At 35.2% G+C, this 23,306-nt stretch overlaps 1 protein-coding gene across 3 annotated transcripts; it reads right to left on the reverse strand.

Annotated features, from left to right (window-relative positions):
- Positions 1-1,652: 1,652 nt before the first annotated feature.
- On the reverse strand, positions 1,653-23,252 carry LOC140445686 (uncharacterized). Of its 3 annotated transcripts, none has more exons than XM_072537953.1 (2): positions 8,926-9,149; positions 1,653-4,574 (listed from the first exon to the last, which is right to left on the reverse strand). In XM_072537953.1, exons 1-2 carry the CDS (start codon positions 8,984-8,986, stop codon positions 3,406-3,408), a joined length of 1,230 nt encoding a protein of 409 aa, XP_072394054.1. In that variant the 5' UTR covers positions 8,987-9,149; the 3' UTR covers positions 1,653-3,405. The 3 variants fall into 3 exon arrangements, with proteins under 3 accessions (XP_072394054.1, XP_072394046.1, XP_072394061.1); XM_072537945.1 differs by lacking the exon at positions 8,926-9,149 and adding an exon at positions 22,120-23,252 and having other exon boundaries at positions 1,665-4,574; XM_072537960.1 differs by lacking the exons at positions 1,653-4,574; positions 8,926-9,149 and adding exons at positions 9,157-13,144; positions 22,120-23,252.
- Between the last annotated feature and the right edge of the window lie 54 nt (positions 23,253-23,306).

Below are 23,306 nucleotides of genomic sequence, written 5' to 3' on the forward strand. Positions count from 1 at the left end.
TGACGTAAGTGCTGTTGCCATGTTTCACTAGTTTGCATCATAGATAAATATAGTATGGTTTGCATATTTTACCCAAATAATAATTATACTATACAATGTTTTCCAAAAATACAGAGATTGTAGCAAATTCTACTAAAATTACCACCAAAATTTACAATAACTTATTTAATTTCTAAAAAATTTTGAGTATCCACTGAAAAAAAAATGTGTTTAGTGGCAACATCCACAAATGGCGTTTCAAAAATATTGGATATTCCAATAACATATATTTCAAATTTTAGAAATAGGCGATAAAAATAGTATACATTAATTTTTATATACTAATAAACTATACATCAATTATGCATCGCATGTTTTGTAACTGTACGTTGCCATAGAATAATAAACAATCGGAATGCCCACTCTGCTTGAAAAATAAGTATTTTACGCGCAGACGGAATCAGCCATGTTTTAAACGGAACCAGTGCTGTTCAGACACATTTTATCTGGTGTGCAATAAAAAGGTAAAATTAGAGGTAGGAAAAGCATTGTTTTGGATGACGAGACAAAGCATATTATACGTCGAAAAATTCATTCATTTTATTTTTGAAGTGAAATTCTAACACTGAAAAAAATTACTCAAGAGCTCGAAAACGATAACTCCTTACCCAACATATCTCGTAGAGTCTTAATCAGGACCATGCGCGAAATGAACTTTCGATATGTACAACGCAACAGAAAGAGTATGCTATTAGAAAAAAATGAAATTATTGTGTGAAGAAGAAAATATTTAGAAGAAATACGCAAAATTCGCAGCACTGGACGCAAAATATATCATTTTAATGAAACCAGGATTAACGAAGGTCATTCAGTTGGAAAAGTTTGGCAAGATTTAAATGTCGAAAGTAAACGCGAAGCATTTATATAAGGCTGGTCTACAGGATTAAAAGCTCCATCAGGAAAGGGACGGCGTTTAATCACCACCCATGTAGGAAGTGATACACAGTTTCTTTATGGTTTGCTTTAATTTGAGTCGAAAAAAAAAAGCAGGTGACTATCATGAAGAAATGACTTCCGAAGTATTTGAGCGCTGGTGTAAGAGAATCTTACCAAAATTGGAACCTGGGTCTGTGGATGTTATGGACAATGCGCCATATCATAGCCGCAGACTAGAACAATTACCGACGACGGCATGGCGGAAAGGGAGAATTCAAGAATGGCTTACAGAAAAGGGGATTGCATACGAAGAATCAATACTCAAAATTCAGCTACTTGACATTACACGGTTAAGGAAAAGTGAATATTTTAAATATGCTGTGGATGAAACGGCAAAAGATTATGGTGTCAAAGTTCTGTGTCTACCACCTTACCATTGCGAACTTAATCCCATTGAACTTATCTGGGCGCAAGTGAAAAGAGAAGTAGCACGCAATAACAAAACGTTCAAATTAAACGAAGTTAGGGAACTTTTGATTCAAGCAATCCTCCATGTAACTCCAGAGAAATGGGCTAAATATATAGGCCACATAATTAAAGAAGAATATCGTCTGTGGGAACTTGACACTCATATCGAAGTTTTACTAGAGCCAATTTACACCAGGTGAAGATAATGACAGCGATAGCAGCACTGCATCTTCAGATTTAGACAGCGAATAATATTTTCTAATAGTTTAGTAGGAACATCAGCATAAAAAAACCAAAAACAAAAAAAAAACGAGAAGAACATGGTAAGTGTGTATAGTGTTTGTGTTTAAATAAAATAGTACAATGTTTTGTTATCAAAAATTATAAGGTAACGCGCCACAAGACATACTTCTGGGGTGGTGTGGAAACTGTCTTAAAATTTGTTTTAAAAAAATTTCATTGTGTAACTCTTTAAGGACGGGTCACGTCAAAAGACGTTTTAGCGTAACCCACGACAGCCGGGTGGCATCAGTAAGCTTTCTGCAAGATTACTTGTTTTTTATAGCTTTTTGTTTGTGGCATTCTGTATTTTTAGGGGAATGTAGGGAATGAGCCACAAAATATTTATTCATATGTTTATTTACTGACGTTTCGATCTCTATATCCAGAGATCGTTTTCAATTATACAAATGATAGTAATGTTTATTTTCTATGGCTTTTTGTTTGTCGTTCTGTATTTTTAAATATAATGTTGGGAATAAGCCACAACATATTTATTCAAATTTTAATTTACGGACATTTCAGTCTCTATAAAGAGACCGTTTTCAAACATACAAATGACTAATACAGTCTGTCCCAAAACCCTTCTTTCAGTGCGTCACTAATTTTGACGTCATATAGGATTTTAAGAATGTCGAGAATTATTGCATGACATTTTAGTTGAATTTGACAGTTGCAGGATCGTAATCTGTCTTTTTCTAATTGAAAATAATTTAATAATTTTAATATTAGTCTTTGTTCTTTCTCGATATATCTCGGGATATTTAAAATATTTTTATTATACAATAAATAAATACAAAATTAAATTTTCACTGTAAAATGTCTAACCTGGAATGACAATTATCATTTTATCAGTTGACAATGTGAAAGTACTGTCACGATCGAGACAATCTGCATCAAATTATATTTATGCGCATCATTGATTGGATATCTATTTAGCATATTCTAAACTCCAACCAATTATACATCCGTAAGTAGAATTAGCTTACGATAAATAATTTTATGTATTCTATGTATAATAATCATAGACTCACGTTTTTTTCTGTCACTTCTAGCTTAGAGAGAATTCGATCAACTATGACGCACTGAAAGAAGGGTTTGGGACGAACTATATATTTATTTTTCTATAGCTTTTTGTTTGTGGCATTCTGTATTTTTAGGGAGAAGGTTGGAAATAAGCCACAATATATCTATTTACATTTTTAATACACTGACGTTTCGATCTCTATTCCAGAGACCGTTTTTAGAGATTTTCTTTCACTTCAAGTACCTAAACGGTCAGTGGTTCCTAATCGGAACACCCCTTAAATCATAACTAAATCAAGAATAAATTTATTAAATAATTTTTAAGTGTTTCCCAAGGTATCCCTAAGTCATCAAATCGATCATAATAGACAAAATAAAAAAACCGCGCGTTAAAGTACGTTTATTGACGTGTCAATTTCCACTTCGGGTATCGTTCTAGAAATACAAACATTAGTAAATTGAATTAAATTAGAATTTACTAAAATTAAAATTACTAATGTTTGTATTTTGAGAACGATTTCCGAAGTGGAAATTGAAACGTCAATAAACGTAATTTAACCTTCAATTGTGGCTTATTCCCATTTACATACATAGTAATTACTTTAAAATGCCACAAGAAAATAGCTTCAGAACAATTTAAGATTATTTCTAGTATGTGCCTGTAAATACCCTTTTAAATGAATATTTCGTGAAAACAGCTTAAAGCAAATATCAGACTTATAATGGTTTTCTCTGTTTTTCTCCAGTGTGCACCAGCAAATGACATTCCAAAGTAACTTTCTCTGAAAACTGCTTAAAACAAACCTCACACTTGTAAGATTTTTCTCCAGAGTGTACTCTCAGATGTGTTTTCAGGGAACTTGCTACAGAAAACTGTTTAAAACAAATTTCACACTTATACGGTTTTTCTCCAGTGTGTGTTCTCAAATGATCTTTCAAAATACCTGTTTCACTGAATTGCTTAAAACAAATCTCACACTTGTAAGGTTTTTCCCCAGTGTGCACTCTCAGATGTGATTTCAGATTACTTGTTACAGAAAACTGCTTAAAACAAATCTCACACTTATAAGGTTTTTCCCCAGTGTGCACCCTCAGATGTCTTTTCAAAGTACTTGCTTCATTGAATTGCTTAAAACAAATCTCACACTCATGATTTTTTTCGCCAGTATGTACTCGCAAATGTGATTCCAAATGAACTTTCTGAGAAAACCGCTTAAAGCAAATCTCACACTCGTAATTTTTTTCGCCAGAATGTACTCTCAAATGTGTTTCCAAATGAACTTTCTGAGAAAACTGCTTAAAACAAATTTCACATTTGAAAGGTTTTTCTTCAGTATGCACTCTCAAATGTTTTTTTAAATTACTTGTTACAGAAAACTGCTTAAAGCAAATTTCACACTTGTGAGGTTTTTCCTTAGTGTGCGTTCTCAAATGATCTTTCAAAATACGTGCTTCACTAAATTGCCTAAAACAAATCCCACACGTGTTAGTGTGCACTCTCAGATGTATTTTCAGATTACTTGTTGCAGAAAACTGCTTAAAACAAATTTCACACTCATAAGGTTTTTCCCCAGTGTGCACTCTCCGATGTGATTTCAGATTATTTGTTACAGAAAACTGCTTAAAACAAATCTCACACTCATACGGTTTTTCCCCAGTGTGCACTCTACGATGTTTTTTTAAACTACCTGCTAGCAATTCACTAAATTGTTTAAAACAAATCTCGCATTTGTAACGTTTTCCTCCAGTATGCAATCTCAAATGTCTATTCAAATTACCTATAGTAGTAAACTGCTTAAAACAAGTTTGACATTTGTAAGGCGTATGTAATGAATGTGTAGTTGAAGCTTCCATAATTTTCATTTTGTTATCATCTTGGGGGCTACCTAAAATACAAAGCAATTGTAATATAAAAATTTTATTATAGGGAAAAATAAATTTAGTGACAAATATTACAATCAAGGTAAAACATAATAGTTTAAAAAGTAAACATAAACTCGATTGACGATAAAAAATAAAACTCAATTGATTGTAGTAGTGTGGAAAAATATTTATTGATAGTCCAATAACTGGAACAAAATTTCACAAAGCGGGAAATTACGCGCTTATTTTTCTCCACTTGAATAACTATATCTTTCAGCGTCGCATTGTGTATTTTAATGTGTGTTATTTATCTATTTCTGTCTGTTTTTCCAATCTGTACTTGTTGCCTCATTTCTTCAATTATTTTTCCTCTTTTTTCTTGGTCTGCTTTTTTTGTTCTTGTTGATTCTAATTAACCTTAATTAAATTTTTTGGTTTTTCCTTACTAAATGTCCGTACCAGCCTAATGGCTTCAGGCTTCCTCTTAATTTTTTCCTGTAGACGTTCTGGATTTAGTTCTTGTTAAATTTCTTTATTTCTGCAGCTATCCATTTTAGTCTTTCCAGAAATCCTTTTGACATTTTGTTTTCATAGTTGTGATGTGATAACGATTACGTTAGAAATTCCGAGTTTAATTCGTTGTTTTTATTTCTCTCTTTCCAAATATTGTTTTATTTAATGCATAATATATATTAGTGGCCTTCCTAAGCATTTTTAATATATGGAAGTCTATTTTAATTAGAAATTATGACCTATAGGTAATCATATTGTTCCCTCCTGATGGCATGTGCCAAGGAGAACAAATGTCACTAAAAGAGAAAATTGTATTTTTTTTAATGGGAAATAAAAAGACATTATTGATTGATTGATTGATTGATTGAATCATATTGTTACGCCAGTTCTTGCTGCGCCTGTGATCGAACATCAGTTCGGCGATTAGATTAAGATCTGCGACTGTTGTGACGTCGAGAATTCCATGGGTTCTGAAAACGTTTCGAAGAGTGAGGTATTTATCTAGTTCTATGGAGAATTTGGTCGATTCATCCTCTACCATTTGACTAGTATATTCCTGTTTGCGTCGCAGTCTCTGTACATCCATTAATCAAGGTTGCTATTGTAATTACCTACATTATATTGCAGAGTAGTTGTGTTTCTTACACAATAAATTACAAACAAGATATTAAACAGCATCTAAATACAGTAGACCAGAGCAACGATGTCGAAAGGCTGTGGCAACAAATGGAAAAATCAATTACGGAGTCAGCAGAACTAATAATAGGAAAAAGCAGGAAGAGAACAAGGAAATGGTTTAATAGAGAATGTCAAGAAAAACTACACGACAGACAGATAAAGCGAAACATTATGCTTCAACAAGGAACAGCAGAAAGAAAAGAAAACTATGCAACTTTACGCCGAGAAACGAGAAAATTAGAAATTAAGCCGAGAAACAGAAATATGAAGAAATGGAAAGGAATAGGCAACAGTCAAATAGTCGAGCATTTTACAAATCAGCGTCAAACGAAAAGAAAGGCTTCAGACCTAGATGCATGAAAAATAAATGCTCCAAATATGGCAAGAATATTTCAAGACTTTACTAAACATACATCAAGAGGAAGAACATGGAGAAAATATAAATTTTGGGGTGGACCTACCGGTAGAGGACCCCAAAATAGATGAAACATTGCAAGCAATTAACAAATTAAAGAACGGAAAAGCTCCAGGCTCTGACAATATACTGACTGAATTCCTTAAGTACGGAGAAGAAACTCTACATAGACAAATACACAAACTAATAACACTTATATGGAACGAAGAGAAAATACCAACAAAATGGCACGAAAGTGTAATAATCCCCACCCATAAAAAGGGAGACAAAACCAAGTGCTCTAGTTATAGAGGCATCTCACTACTTAATACGGCATATAAAATCTTATCAAACATCCTATTAAGTAGGCTGACTGATTGGAATTCAATAGAACTATCCATAATCTCTTCATACATTTGCGGCAAGCGTAAGACAGCATTAAAAGGGATCAGTTGTGGAATGCAATAGCAGGACTTTCAGTTGCAAAAAAACTTATCCAGCTTGTTAAGTTATGTGTGAATATCTGTAGATCCAGAGTACGGAGAGGTAACAAACTCTCAGAATCTTTCGAAATAAGCAGTGGCCTGAAACAAGGAGATGCGCTGTCACCTCTCCTTTTTAATATCATCCTGGAGAAAGTAGTAAGAGCAGCACAACTTAAAACACAATTACTGGCAGTAAATGGACCAAAATTACTACTAGCATATGCAGATGACATTGACATTGTGGGAAACACAGTCACCAATGTGAAGGAGTCTATTAATAAATTGGAGGTAAAGGCAAAGAAAACTGCGTTAAGGGTAAACGAAGAGAAAACCAAATACATGTGCATCAACAGACAAAAGGGACGAGATAGAATAGGGCAAAATGTTAACAATAAACCCATATAACTTTGAAAGAGTGGAGAGTTTTAAATATCTCGGAGCAACAATCACTGCAGATAACGATATCGCGGAAGAGATTAAAGGAAGAAATCAGGCAGCAAATAGATGTATGTACCGCCTCCACAATACTATTAAATCTAAAATCCTAACACGAACATCAAAGATTAGAATATATAAAACGGTGATTAGACCGGTGCTCATGTATGAGTGTGAGACGTGGACCCTGACCAAAGAAACTGAAAGAAAACTTAGATGTTTTGAGAGAAAAATCCTCAGAAGAATCTTTGGGCCCTATCACGACATTAATAGCAACCAATACCGAATGAGAACAAATGCTGAGGTCAAGCAGATGTATAGAGCGAGCGACATAGTCCAAGAGATTAAATCTCAACGTCTAAGATGGCAGAGTATTGAAGCAGAGGAGTCTGAGTTAGTGGTGACTGGTTTTTCTTTCCTTTGTGTTGATGAACAGTCTAATTAGTGTTCTCTGACTCCTTCTTCTCTTGGTTTTTTTTTATTGTTTCGTGTATATTTATTTCCCACGAGTAGCTAGGGATAGTGTGGTCCGCTCCTGCAGAGCCCCATATATAGGAGTAAGGCAGTATACAATGGGGTTTCGCCTTGCACGAGCTTCGGTACTTAACTGAACAATAAAAAAAAAGGTTACTCAACAAGTGTCTTCACTGGACACCAAAGCTGCTCTGAAATAATCATAGCGTCTGGGGATTATTTATAGGTTCAACTAGATTAATTAGACTTAATAGTAGTTTGTTCTCATAAGAACGTCCAAATTGTTATCTTAATTATGCCAGAATTAATTTAATTTTGAGAGCGATTTGTGAGATCGCTTTTGAGTAAAGTAATTTAAGAAGAAGCGTTTAAGTGTTTATGAGAAATTACAAATACTCTAAGACAGACATAATATATTATAGGAGAGGCTGAATATGTTTGGTATAGACTGACCGAAATCCTAAATTTAGGAAAATTGGATTGTTACAACCTGAGACAATCGACTTATAGGGAGGGAGGAAGGGGCCAAATAATAAGGCTCCACACATCCACTATAGTTGTTTTCACACACAGGAGGGAGCGGCAATTAGAAAAAATGAGTGTCAGGCGCATGTATGGTTAGAAATGGGGATTAAGACTGGACTAGGTGTACACCAAGGTGATCAAACCCTCAGTTACCTATCGCCCGGCTATGTGGTGGACCAAGACACTTTAAACAGCTGCAAAAGTCAAACTCAGCAAGGTGTAAAGACTTGCGTGTACGAGCTCCTTCCCCTATCAGTTGGCCCAACGTTAGATTGATAAGAAAATTAAATTTTAGAGAACAAAAATAAAAGTGCAGCGTAAATTTAAGAAGTTTTAATGCATCGAACAACATTTTTGAATTTCCTAATTACAGAAAATATTTTATAACGTAATGAAATCTATTGATTAAACAGAATAACAATAAATTAAAAAAAAAGAATAGAATATGTAATATTAACAAAAAAAATGTGAATGTTTACCACTGAGTTACATCCCCTTTATTTTAATGACATCCACAATTCTTTGAGGCATAGTTTTTACCAAGTTCCAATATTTCTTGCAATTTTTCATTCAATTCATCGACGGATCTGGCAGGATGTTTTCTCAAAGCTTTTTTCATTTCGCGCCACAAAGTCTCTATCGAGGACAAGTCTGGACTGTTAGAAACCCATTCCAGAAGTGGTATGCCATGGTCTTTAATCCATTTTAAACTCCTTTTTGAGGTATGACAACATGCGCCGTCCTGTAGGTAGACAAAATCTTCCGCTGATGTTAAACTGTGTTCCATAATCGGTAAAAGAGATTCTTCTAAAATATTCAAATATTTGTCCGTGTTTACAATCCCATCGATAAAATGTAAATTTCCCACACCTTTAGACATCATGCTGCCCCAGATCATGACAGGTAATTCGACTTTTCTCTTCAGACTCATCACTCTATTGTTTTGAATCCCATTGCGACTGACTTCAATATTTATGCCCTTTTGACTATCTTAGTCTATTTCTTTTCTTGTAATGTTAAAAGTGGTTTTCCCTTAGCTTAAAATAAAATGAAATTTATTAAAAACAATTCATACTCATTTTTTCAACTATAAAACTTACTTTGTGAGTACCAAATACTAATTTGTGGGCTTCTTGGTGATATGTTGATCTAGAAACGTGTCTTCCAATAATGTCATTCCATAAAATTGGCTCGTCGATTTTTCACTATAATGGCCCTTCGATCTGCTTCGGTTATTTTACTTTTTCGTACATTTCTAGGTTTTGTGACGACCGAACCTGTAGTTTTGTATCTTCTGACTATATTTCTTACACTATAGCCTGACAATTGCAACATATTCACGATTTCCGAATTGGATTTTCCAAATTTAAAAAATCTAATAATGATTGAACAAATTTTATCATCAATAACTTTACCTCGTCCCATTGTCATCATCATCATTTTGGCTTTACAACCCTGTGTGGGTCCTAGCCTCCTCAAGAATTTTTCTCCAGTCGTCCCTATCCATCGCCTTCCTCCGCCAAGCACGTATTTCCATATTTCTCATGTCTTCATCGATGTTATCTAGGAATATTGTTCTGGGTCTTCCTCTTCTTCTTTGACCAATAGGTCTATCAAGGAGCGTTTTTCTAGCTGGGTCGGTTTGCTCCATCCGCATTACATGGCCTACCCACCTCAGACGTCCTATCTTTATGTGTTTTACGATATCTGGTTCCTGGTATATCCTATAGAGTTCGAAGTTGTATCGTCTTCTCCAGACACCATTTTCATTTACCGCTCCATAGATGCGCCTTAGTATTTTTCTTTCGAAACATCCTAACATGTTTTCATTGCTTTTTGTTAAAGTCCAGGTTTCTGAACCATATGTTAGGACTGGGCGTATTATTGTTTTGTAGAGTTTTACTTTTGTATTTCTTGATATAACTGTAGATTTAAAAAGGAGATTAAGCCCAAAATAGCATCTATTAGCCGTGCAAATTCTGCGGTTTATCTCTGCGGTAGTGTCATTTTCAGTATTGACGAGCGTTCCCAGGTATACAAATTCGTTAACTGCTTCGATGACGTCATTTTCTATAACAAGTGGCCGTAGTGTTTGTGGTTGCGTACCTATTTTCATGTATTTTGTTTTATTGGTGTTTATTATTAAACCCATTTTTGTAGCCGCTTCCTTTAATGCTACGTACGCCTCTCGTGCTGCGTTTTCCGTTCTCCCAACAATATTGATATCATCAGCATATGCTAAGATTTGCACAGATTTGTTATATATTGAACCGGTAGTTGTGATTTGTGACGTACGTATTACTTTTTCCAGAGCTAGATTAAATAGTATACAGGAGAGTCTCCCTGACGTAGCCCGGTATTTGTTTTAAAAGGTTCAGAGAGTTCCCCCTGGATTCGTACTTTGCATTCAACTTTTTCAAGGGTTAGTTTGGTTAAACTTACCAACTGATTTGGTACTCCTAGGTCTATCATTGCTCTAAACAATTCTCTTCTATTTACAGAGTCGTAGGCTGCCTTGTAGTCTATAAATATGTGGTGCGTGTCTACACCGTATTCCAGTGTTTTCTCTAGAATTTGTCTTAGGGTTGAAATCTGATGAATTGTTGATTTACCACCTCTGAAACCAGCCTGGTATTGTCCTATTATTCGCTCTGCATATGGTGCCATACGATGGCATAGTATATTGGAGAATATTTTATACGCTGCATTTAGGAGCGTAATTCCTCGATGGTTAGAGCATTCAAAGATATCTCCCTTTTTGTGTATGGTGCAAAGTATTCCAATCATTGGGAAGGGACTTCTGTATCCATATTTCTTTTATAAGCTGCTGTAGCGCTATTATGATATCGTGGCCACCTTCTTTATATAATTCCGCTGGGAGATTATCTATTCCGGGTGATCCTCGTCCCATTGTACAATCCACAAATGGCAAAAAGCTTTACAATACTACCAAATACATTTGACATTAACTGAAAATATTATTGTTTTGATGTAATTTTTCCATAGCTACCTGTGGATTTAACGTAATTATGAAAAAATCAACGTATGTTGACATAAGTGAATGCATAACCAGGGTTTAGTGAATTTTTTTATTGTTGAAAATAAATAAAACACCATTAGGGTAATGTTTTTAATGAATATTAAAAAACATTCCATAATAATTGATATGGGAACTTATAAAAACATGCAGAGTATAATTTGTTTATGATAATCGACTTAAACTGCAAATTCCATAGGTGGGCCAACTGATATGGAAAGGGGCTCATATAGGGATAACTGGTGTCAGGCACACTACTCCAACAGCAGGTACAGAGGATCTATAGACCTGCCTCAATTGTATTTCATAAGACAAGGAGAGAAGAGATTGGGAGCTTACAGAATAAAATAATCAATGAAAAAACTAGAGAGAGTGTGGGGCAGGAATATACTCCAAAAATCCAAGAATTAGCGAAAGCTTTGACTTGGGGAGAGGAATTGCACCGTTTTCTGACACTAGCGTGTAGGAGTTATCATCCAGACAATTGTTGGACTGCATCAGAGAACTGAATGAATTGTGAAACCGGAAAAAGTTTGAGAGTTTGCCTGAGTACCAAGGCATACGAAAAAGCAGATCAACATGCTAAAAGTGGATATGAATCAAACGGACCAACTGTTACCCTGGCTGTGACAATTAAAGGCTACAGTACGTATGGTTGTAGATGACTGGGCCCAAGAAAGTCACGAGCGATATTGGGAAAAAATTCCAAAACAACCACATGGGAAAATCTTCATTGGTGGACCATGTGGAATTGCTCCAAGTGACAGGAATAAACTGAGAATAGTAACATGTAAGTTGACGGGACATGAACCAGTAAGAGAATTTGTGAATAAAATAAGCATTTATAATGGACACCCTGAATTCAGACTCTGCGATAAAGAACCAAAAAATGTACAACATGGCTTATATGATTGCGAGACGCTGGACCATAAAAAAGACCATATGGGCAATCAAGAAGAGACCCCGATATATTTAGGACACACCAAGCAAAAGACCTGTACAAACTTCTACAGGGTACAAAAATTCTCAACTGTGTGAAGAAAACAATAATGTTCCAGCAATAAACACAATAAGTTTCAGATTCAGTGATAATTTAGATCTTTCGGATCGGACCGGTCTTGGAAAAAAACTATTTAAAACAAATTTCACACATCTTAAGTTTTTCTCAAGTGTACATTCTCAAATGTCTTTTTATAGAACTTACTGAAGAAAGCGGTTTAAAACAAATTTCACACTTGTAAGCTTTTTATCTAGTGTGCAGTCTAAAATGTTTTTTCAAATGGTTTACTTCTCTAAATTGTGCAAAACAAACTTCGCACTTGTAAGGCTTTTCTCCAGTGTGGACTTTCAAATGTGCATCCAAACTATTTTTCCGAGAAAACTCCTTTACACAATTTTTACACTTATACGGTTTTTCCCCAGTGTGCATTCTCAAATGTCTTTTCAAAGTTCCTGATTCAGTAAATTTCTTAAAACAAATTTCACACTCGTATGGTTTTTCCCCAGTGTGCACTCCCCAATGCTTTTTCAAACTGTCTGTTCGACTAAATTTCTTAAAACAAATTTCACATTTGTACGGCTTTTCTTCAGTGTGAATTTTCAAATGTACCTTCAAATTACCTTTTTGAGAAAACTCCTTTAAACAATTTTCACACTTGTACGGTTTTTCCCCAGTGTGCACTCTCAAATGATTTTTCAAACTTTCTAATCCAGTAAATTTCTTAAAACAAATGTCACAAGTTTTTTTTCCCGGCTTTTTTCCAGCGTGCACTTTCAAATGTGCATTCAAAATACCTTTCTCAGAAAACTGCTTTAAACAATTTTCACACTTATAGGGTTTTTCTCCGGTGTGAATTTTCATATGTCGAGCAAAAGAATCGTTTCGGGATAATTGCTTTAAACAAATTTCACACTTGTAAAGTCTTTGTCCGGTCGCAACTTTCATAGTTTTATTTAATATTTTTCTTTCAGCGTGTTGACCTGTGTATTTTGCTTTATGAGCTGAATGTAACATTTCCATGATTTTCACTTTATTCTTCTTCTGGGAACAACCTAAAATACAAACCAACTATAAACATTCTACTGGAACGAAAAAATTATTGCAGACACGAATGAATACAAGTAAGGTAAAGTAAAATTATATTAAGTTTTCATTTCTAAATTTATTCCTCCATTCGATCTCTTTCCATACAGCTTAATGCTAGTTGGCAACCTCAATGTCCACTACAGATCTTTTTCTCTTAGGTTAAAAAGCTACCGGGGTCCATCAATTAGAGATAGCACCTTGTTGTCAACTTTTTGACAATTATTGTAATGAAGAAATTGTATTTTAATTAAATTGCTCAGTTTTATATGCTGCAAAATACCATTTGTTTAAAATTATACTTTGAATAAATTTTCTTCAATTACTTAACTAATTATTATTTTAAATAATGTCTTCTTAAGTAAGTAAGTAAGTAGAATAAAAAGAAAAGACGCTGGTTTGTTTAGGAAACTAGACCGGAGTGATTTCTTAGAAGAAAAATTTATAACATGTATGAAGAATAGATGGTCCCCACGTTAAAAAACCATCATGCAAAAGTTGCAGAAAGATTACACAGGAATCAACTGCTGCAGTGAGACAGTAAGGCAATGTCTTCTAAAAAACTGCTTTAAAATAAAAACGATCGATAAACGCCAAGTGATTATGGAATCTGCTTGTCTACAAATATGAAGGATGAAATTTTTAATGCAAATTCATAAATACAGAGAAAGTGGAAAAGAAATTGTTTATCTGGATGGGAAGTGGTTTGACACATATGGCGTTCCAAAATGTGGTTGGGTAGCTTCTTGTCGCTGTACAACAAAAGCTTCATCAAATAAATCAAAACGTATTACAATAATCAGCTACAGGAACTAGAAAGGCTCAATTCACAAAGAGAAGCGCGAAAATTTTATAAAAATGTGAACCACAACAGAAAATAATTTAAACCTAGAATAACAAAAATAAAAAGTAGGGAAGCCGAAATTATCAATGAGCCGGATCAAATAGTGGAGAGGTGAGCGGAGAATGTTGCAGAGAAATTAAATATAGGCAACCGAGAAGTGACTGACATAAATGACCACAGTGGAGACGTAGACGATGAAAGGGAGAAAAATAATATACTTACCAACAAAAGAAGAAGTTGCCAAGGCAATAAAAGATGAAAAAACAACAAATCCACTGGAGAAGATGGTATACCCCCTGAGCTGTTAAAGTATGGAGCAAACGCGCTAAAAAAATACATAATAAAACTTGTTGCATGCATTTGGAGAGAAGGAAAACTCCCAGACAGTTGAGATGTAGGTATTATAATACCTATTCACAAGAAAGGGGATCCACTAATATGTGACAATTATCGAGGCATTACCCTCTTAAATACGGCTTACAAAGTACTGGCTTATATACTTTATGATCGTTTACTAGTATATACTGAGGAAAAAATAGGCAAATACCGATGTGGATTCCGAAAAGGAAGGTCAACAATTAATCAGATTTTCCTTCTCAGACAAACCTTAGAAAAGACCTTCCATATAAATATGGAATCGATACCCACCACCTCTTCATAGATTTTGAAAGCGCTTATGACAGTGTACACAGAAGCGCACTTTATAATGTCATGGCAGAACTAGATATTCCGTCGCATCTAATAACATTGGTAAAGGCAACTCTTTCGAAAGTTGAGTGCAAAGTCAAGATACAAAACAGAGTGTCAAGGTCTTTTCAAACACATACTGGATTACGCCAGGGAGAGAGTCTATCGTGCCTATTGTTTAACATCGCGCTAGAAAGAGCCATAGAGAAATCGGGCGTAACAACCAGTGGTACAATCATCAATAGAAGTGTACAGATATTGGCCTATGCAGATGACATTGACATAGTAACACAGACAAAAAGAGACCTGATACAGGCTTTTGAAACATTAGAAAAATCCGCGAAGACAATGGGACTTCAGGTCAACGTATCCAAAACAAAATACATAAAGGTCACGAACAGCACACAAATAGAGGCACCACAAGATCTGGTGACAGAAGCACACACATTCGAATGGGTCTCGGAGTTTATATATCTTGGAACACAACTAAATAACAGCAACCTAGTAAGCGTAGAAATTAAGAGAAGAATATACCTGGCGAACAGAGCTTACTTTGGACTAAAGCAGCTCTTAATGTCACACATAATTAGCAGAAAAACCAAGATACTAATATATGAAACTCTTATTAAACCTGTCCTGCCATACGCGTCAGAGACATGGACTATGGTAAAAAGCGATGAAGAACTGTTAGGTCGCTTTAAAAGAAGAATACTTAGGCACATATACAGAGGAGTACAAGAAAGCGGGATATGGCGCAGGCGCTACGATTTTAAGTTGCATCAATGCTATGAAAAATGCAACATTGTCCTGTCTATTAAAATTAATAGACTAAGGTGGCTAGGACACCTTGAAAGAATGGACACTGGAGACCCCCAAAGACAGATATTATATCAAGAGCCAGTAGGATCCAGGAAGAGATGCAGGCCAAGATCTAGATTTAAAACTCAAGTCGAAGATGACTTGAGGAATCTAGGGGTTAAAAAGTGGAAAGCCAGGGCGAAAGATAGGGGGGAATGGAGACTAATTCTTGAACAGGCCAAGACCCACACAGGGTTGTAGAGCCAAAGATAATGAATACAATAATTCATGCAGGCAAAAAATGGTTTTACACCTAATGCTTTAGCCTTATCATGCAAAAACATTAAGAACTCCCGTGTCGACTATCTTGATGACACCACGTCAAAATTATTTGAAAACTGGTTTTCAACGAAGTTATTGACAAATATAGCACCAAACAGTGTAATTGTGATGGACAATGCAAGCTACCACAGTCATAGGCTGAATAAAGTTCTATGTTGTAATGACACCAAACTTAGAAACCAGGAATATATGTTGGAAAATGATATATATTATGAATATAATTATTCCAAAAAAAAATCGGTTGCCTATAAAGTCGGTTTTACGGGCGAAGATTTTACGTGACAACGTCTTTTTCTCGGTAGAATATTTATTGATATGAATATTATTAAATTGCACAATAGGAACAAGGAATTGAATGAAAATAAGAATTGCACAAATTTTAACTATAGAAATATATTTTGTTTACTAAAACATTGTACATGTAAACTTAAACTTAACTAATTTCTATTTGAGTGATTTTGTTGAGGATAGGACGATGATAGGAGAAATATGAAATGAAAGGAAGTGTTTCTGCTGTAATGTGTCTTGAACGCCAAGAACGCTCGAGAAAGACAGACACACAAGCACGGACCGATCATGTTTGAGTGGGAGAGAGACGCAAGGCATTCGCCGGTCCGGCGGGCCTCTCTCTCGTTCGGTGACTCACTGTAACAGACGTGAGCGGGCGTTACACTTTTTCATGAATGACTCCGAGCCACAACCTAATTTAAGACGTTGTCACGTCAAAAATTACTTGAAACTTTAAAATAATTTTTCATTACAAAACAGTATTATTGCGACAGTTTGGCGGACGAAATGGGTCATACAGTATTAAGACTTCCTCCTTATTATTGCATGTTCAATCCTATTGAACACATCTGGCATGAGCTAAAAGCATCGGTAAGGGGAAGTAATGTTTCGCTTACCCTAAATTCATCTGTAATTCGTCTAATTGAATTAGAAATGAAGAAAATAACCAATGACAGCTGGAAAAATACAGATAGGTTGCTCAAAGAAACAATTATTATAGATCTAGACAACGACAGTGATAGTGAAACTGACTTGTCCATGTATTTTTTTTAAATGTATGTAAATATTTTTGCAACTGTTATAACTTTAGTAGACAATGGTAAAGACCGGCTTTTAAACACATCTAACAATCGAATAAGTAATGCAAATCGAAAATAAAAGTACGATCCCATCCAGAGGCGATCCCCCGCTGCCTGCGGTAGACACTTATCGATAATAAATATTAATGACTCTCTTAGATCTCTGGTAGGACTATATCTAAAAAGAAGTTTATATGTTATATGAATAACGCATCTAGTGGTGGAGACCACTATTTATTTTAAAGAAGGTCGACAGTTTTTCTTCAAGTCTTACTGCACTTCTACAAGTTTTTGTGAGGTTAATTAATTTCTTCGGTGTGCTTAGTTATGCCATGGCATTCTGTCACCTCGGGGGAACAATTAAGGGTCTAATCACCTTCTGTTATTCCCGGGTGCTCTGTAGAGGGCTTCGAATATACTGTCGAGAGCTCCTCTACTTAAGTCCATTTTCGGGTTATGGACTTGGAAAATATTTATCTTCGGTGTCTTGCCTTGAAAAAGGCAAGATATTTCTTACATGACAATTTCTTCGTCGAAATAAAAACACCAAGTTAAGTTGAAACGATTCTCAGCCACAGAGTATGGAAAATAAATGCAGGAAGCAGAGCCCCGAGAGCACTAAGCTCTCGGAGAGCCCGTGAGGGACTGACTTGGCTGACCTGAAAATCGCCAATATTTATATGCGCTGTTCGAGCGATAAATAGGGATTTCCAGGTCAAGAGCCAATGGGAAAATTCGAGGCGGGGCGATGCGGATCAAAATGCGCTCTAGTCCACAGACTATGGCATTCGATGACATCCCCCTCCTCTGGAGACTCTGCGGCTGGGAAAAAATATGTATTGATTAAAAAATACAAATGTGAAAATACACAAGAAAATACAAGTAAAATGTTCATAAAATGTTCAAAAAGAAATTCACACAACACTGCACTACTTACAGGGGGAGATCGGTGGTGATGACGTCATCTCAAGCTCCTACAGGTCCATCCTCGGTCGGTGTGCCAACTCCTCCAACGGGCTCGTCTTCGTCTCGGTCGTTCGGATCCCATCTGCCATATCCAACGGGGTTTCGTAGAGTACCAGTGTGCCGAAGACTACATGGTCGTCCTTCCACTTTCGGTAGGGGGGCGATGACTGGGTCTACTCCGGGACTTCCATCGGCATCTGGGGCTTCTAACTTCGAATAAGCCTGGCTCGTCAAAGGTGTCTGCACGTCGAAGGCGTCAGGTCTGCAGAAGGCCTCGATGTCGGAGTGTTAGAGTATTGCTTTCTAACACTACGTGGTTCTCTCCATTCTTCTCTTGACTTCAACCTATGTTGAAGTCAATGGTGTGTTGCCTTCTGTGAATTCGAGCTAGGTCGTGGGTTCGGATTTTAACCACGTTGTCGGGCGCCATGTCACCTCGGGGGAACAATTAAGGGTCTAACCACCTTCTGTTATTCCCGGGTGCTCTGTAGAGGGCTTCGAATATACTGTCGAGAGCTCCTACTTAAGTCCATTTTCGGGTTATGGACTTGGAAAATATTTATCTTCGGTGTCTTGCCTTGAAAAAGGCAAGATATTTCTTACATGACAATTTCTTCGTCGAAATAAAAACACCAAGTTAAGTTGAAACGATTTTCAGCCACAGAGTATGGAAAATAAATGCAGGAAGCAGAGCCCCGAGAGCACTAAGCTCTCGGAGAGCCCGTGAGGGACTGACTTGGCTGACCTGAAAATCGCCAATATTTATATGCGCTGTTCGAGCGATAAATAGGGATTTCCAGGTCAAGAGCCAATGGGAAAATTCGAGGCGGGGCGATGCGCATCGAAATGCGCACTAGTCCACAGACTATGGCATTCGATGACAATTCCATAGCTCCACTCATATGATGCTATCGTATAGTAGTTAAAATCTATAAATAGCTGGTATAAAGTTTTGTTGTATTCTCAATATGTCTCCATTAACTGCCTAATAGTGAACATTTGATCCACTGTTAATTGTTTTTTTTTTCTGATCACCCACTAATAGTCTCCTATTCCACCTATTCACTCAATCGTTCCAATAGTATTACGGTAAATACTTAATATCTTGTGTTAATAAGTGACTACCTCTATAATTTGCCATACATTGTAACATCCTTTTTGTTTATGGGTAATAATAACACTTTCCAGGGGATTGGTAATTGTTTCTCCGTCCAGATTTGGCCTATTAACTGATAAAAAACATGTACCAAAGTTTCTCCTCCATCGTCGTTTCCTGGAGCTTTGTTGTTTTTTAGTTTCTGAATAGCTTTTGACACTTCTTCCAGTGTAACATTTTTTACTATGAGTTCCGCCATAAGATACATACATGCCTATGATCCTTTCGCAGCTAGTCAAAGGATCTTTCCAGGTCTCCATCACTTTCGCCTCCCCTATAACCAGATTATCTTTCTTTATGACAGTTCCAGCTCTTGGTTGAAAGCCAGTTTTTATATTGTTTACTTTCCGAAAGAAATGACTATCCCTGTAGATATAAATAGGTTCCTTAATTTTGAGACACCCACAATCGTCATCAAAACAGTTCTTTTTAGTCTTCTTTCCTTCTTCAACAGTGGTTTGTATACTATGAACTTTTAATTATTTTTCACACTGCATCAACATTATTTCGATTTTCTACGGATCTCAAATAGGTCTGCAGTGCTGCTTGATATTCTCATCTGCGTCAACGCTCCGTACTTCTAACATCGATAATGCTACTGTCACGTCTTGCGTTAATCAGAATTTGATCAATCTGATTACTTGTTACCACATCATTAGAAACCTAGGTCTGATTGTGAATATTTTTATGATCAAATATCGTTGATTAAGATTATTTGATGTTACAAAGTCCAACAGTCTGATTCCATTATCATTGAAATTTTCGTGGAAATAGGGTAAAGTTATAAGCAACGTTTCCAATTCATCATAAAAGGAATCTTTAGTTGAATCAGTGGCGGCTCGTATGACTTTAATAAGAAGGTACAGACAGATTCGGGCAGCTGCCTAAATTTTTAGTAACAGGTTCACAATTTTGTCAAAAAAGGTATAAAATAGAAGTTTAAAAAAATAGCCAAGGACACTTTTACATTATGTAGGTAAATAGTATTTCTGGGGTGCCAAGAAATTAATTAACAATAAAAAAACTCAACTTACCACCAGTATTTACTGCTGATAGTACTTGAAGTTTGTTATTACGATTGAGTTTCTAGAGTATATTTACAAAATATTAAAATAACACTACTTCAGTATTTACACACTCGCACAAAGTGTTTAATATCACTTTTAAAGTTTCCGATATATGAAATCCATCATTCTTTCTTTTTTGGTTGCAAAGTTTTCACTACCATAAAATGGGGTGAATAGAAACAGTTTTTTCAACTTTAAACATAAATATCGTAAAGTATTATGAGATGAAAGGAATTGAAAGCTACCTTGGAAGTGTCTTGCAGTCCTCTACAAACCTACATTGTTTTTTCTTTTAAGTAAAAAAAAAATTTAAAAATAAAACATGGTGTTTCTGTTTTCCAAGTATATTCCAACTGCAGAAGCTGTGGGGCGTATAGAAACAGTCAGCACTGTCATGGGGTGAAAAGAAACAACACTTGTTTTCATAAAAAAAAAATGTATGTAATGTAAATATCACATTATAAATGACCAAATATCAAATTACAAATGATAAAATGAATTATTGCTAGTCAAATTAATTTAATTAATAGATGGCAAAGTTACTGAGATCATCAAGGAAACTAATGCTTGTTTTCATATGAAAGGAGGAAGACTTAGATGCTTCATCAGTACATCGTCCTTCAGGAAGAAGCACTCTTCTTCAGTTGGTAAAAATGTGTTGTTAGAAATTGATTTCTTGTAAAAAATTCCAACATAACCATTGTCTTCAAGGCGAGAGATTTTGCTAATGTACATTCGAAACACATTTTTAGTTTTCCCATATACTTTCACAATTGCAAAGTTATCAACCTGGAGGTTACTGTCAAGTTCTTGAATACAGTTTGCCATATCAGATAGAATAAGTTTTGCATCACTATGTTGGAGAGAGTACTCGGACTCTTCTTCAAATGAGGAATTAACATTTTTATGTTTTTTGACTTTGTCATATTTGTTTTTTGATCTGCTTGTTATTTTATTTTTAGATGTACTAGAACTCCCATTTTTAGCACTTGTACTAGCACCATTGGTAGGTTTGACCTGAACTGGATCTCCTGGAATTGGAAAATCTGCCACAGAAACACTTTTCCCAGGCTCAAAAGAAACTTTAACACGTTTTTTGCGAGGTGCAGTTGCTTCTGGTTGTCTGAGAGCTTTCAGGAGTTCCTTGAAAATGTGGTCAATAGCAGAGACAGGAGTTGTGGCTGTTGGAGTTGGATGGTAACATCTTTAGTAGTTGATTGTGACAAAGAGGCACAATACCACATTTTCTAAAACCAGCAATTATGTTCTCTACTTTACACGCTTCACACAGTTTTTTAGTAAACAAGGGAACTTACTCTTTTGTATAGTATCTTCATATCTGCCAGGTCCTTTTTTCCAATCAGCAACAATTGCATGTCATGCTATTTTCACGTCAAGAAATATGAAATGAGCATTGTACTCTGAACACGTTTGTATGATATCATGATATCAAGTGACAAGTGGTTAGCTAAGTTTTCTCCAATTAAGTATTTTTTACCGTCATATCTTCTAAAAAATGGAAGTATGATGGTTTCGATATAATCTGAAAAACAGAAGTTGTCAAACCAACCACTTTTAGTCCTATTTACCTAGACCTCTCACGACCGCTCTCTTTCCGCCCTTCTTAAATGAAAGTGTTCAGTCAGTATGTTCTTAATTATTTTTTTAGTCTGAGTTTGTCATTGAATGACTCTCAATGATTCCTGATCACACACTTGTGAACCTCATTGACTAATACGAGAGAATCAAAACATGCTTCAGTAAAGATCATTGTACAATCATCAGTACGTGAAGCAGAATTCATTTGATATAAATTTCATCTCCACAGAAATCGTTCAGTCTTACTACAGTAGTACCTAATTAATTCATTCATTAGACATTTAAAAACAACTGCAAATATTTGTATAATACATACACTCTAACCTTAGTTAATAATGAACTTCCTCAAAATATAATTAAATCAATGTTATTGTAAAGATTAATGTTGTTTACTTACCTTCTTCATCTGTTTGCTTTTCTTCAAATAGTGTAAATTTATATTCATTTGGTTCTACTTCAGTTTTTATGGGGAATTTATTTAAGTCTAAATAATCAAATGCGTCGTATGCACTTTCTCTTTTGAGTTCTTCCTTAATTTCAATTTTGAAGGCATCCATGGGACCATCACAGGCCTCTGTTTCTATTTTAAAAGATTTCTCACTAGCTTCTTGTTTTATTTCCATATTATTAAATTTGATTTTATTTGTCAATTTCAGTTTTATGTTTACACAAAAATCACTATCAATAAATTTTAATAGGAAACCATTGCCAAAGCCAAAAGTGCTAAACAAACACCAATCCAATATCATATCCAAATCCAATATTTCATTATGTCAAATGATGTCAAACTTATTTGAGGTTTGAGCAGGTTTGAGGCTATCTTCACCTGGGACCAAATGTAAAAAATCGTCCAAATTTTAATTTTTGTTTACCTTTATTGAACTTTATTAACCATTCGTATTTATTCTGTTGGAATTTTTCAAATAAATGATGTTTAATATTAAAAATGGTTATGGACGAGTTATTTGATTAAATCTTAAGTTAAAGGAAGTATTAAAACTTATGAAAACCTGCAACTAGGAAATGTGTCTTGTCTATATTTGACGTCATATTTCTCATGTTTAATTTAGTATATTTAGTGTCTCACCTGGACCTAAATCGTCTTGTGTTTCCTTTTTAACATCTTTAACGTCTATTATATCTAATTAGGTTGATAGCTCACTCTGCATGTATCGTACGTCTGTACTACTAAACCCATTATCATATTCCTCAATTTCTACTTTAATATCCATTACATTTACAATATTTATATGATAAAAATTTAAATACTAATTCCGATTGTTTACTGTTTAATCTGTAAACCATAGATATAAAGCATGGTACAATGAATACATAGCACACTACCACCTAGCATTGAAACTTCCGTGTTAAGGAATAAAACAATGATTGGCGCATCACCTAGTGATCGGGCGCATAACTATATATACATGGCGCTAAATTCAAAAGTTTAGTAATATTACCTAGGATTGTGAACTCATTTTAAAGTAAAGGAAAATCGATATAATCCTAAAATAACAAGAAAAATCCTTATCCTATACGATAATAAATATTTTTCTTATACTTTTTGGGTTTTCTTGTTATGTT

Source organism: Diabrotica undecimpunctata, chromosome 1 (assembly GCF_040954645.1).
Source record: "Diabrotica undecimpunctata isolate CICGRU chromosome 1, icDiaUnde3, whole genome shotgun sequence".
Taxonomy (NCBI): Eukaryota; Metazoa; Arthropoda; class Insecta; order Coleoptera; family Chrysomelidae; genus Diabrotica; species Diabrotica undecimpunctata.

What these genes read in the sequence shown, in the direction of transcription:
- LOC140445686 (XM_072537945.1), bottom strand. Translation starts at nt 22,471, where the DNA reads ATGATATTGGATTGGTGTTTGTTTAGCACTTTTGGCTTTGGCAATGGT. An exon ending in AAAGCAAACAGATGAAGAAG is followed by an intron (nt 4,575 to 22,119) that starts GTAAGTAAACAA and finishes TTTGTATTTTAG; the next exon opens with GTAGCCCCCAAGATGATAAC.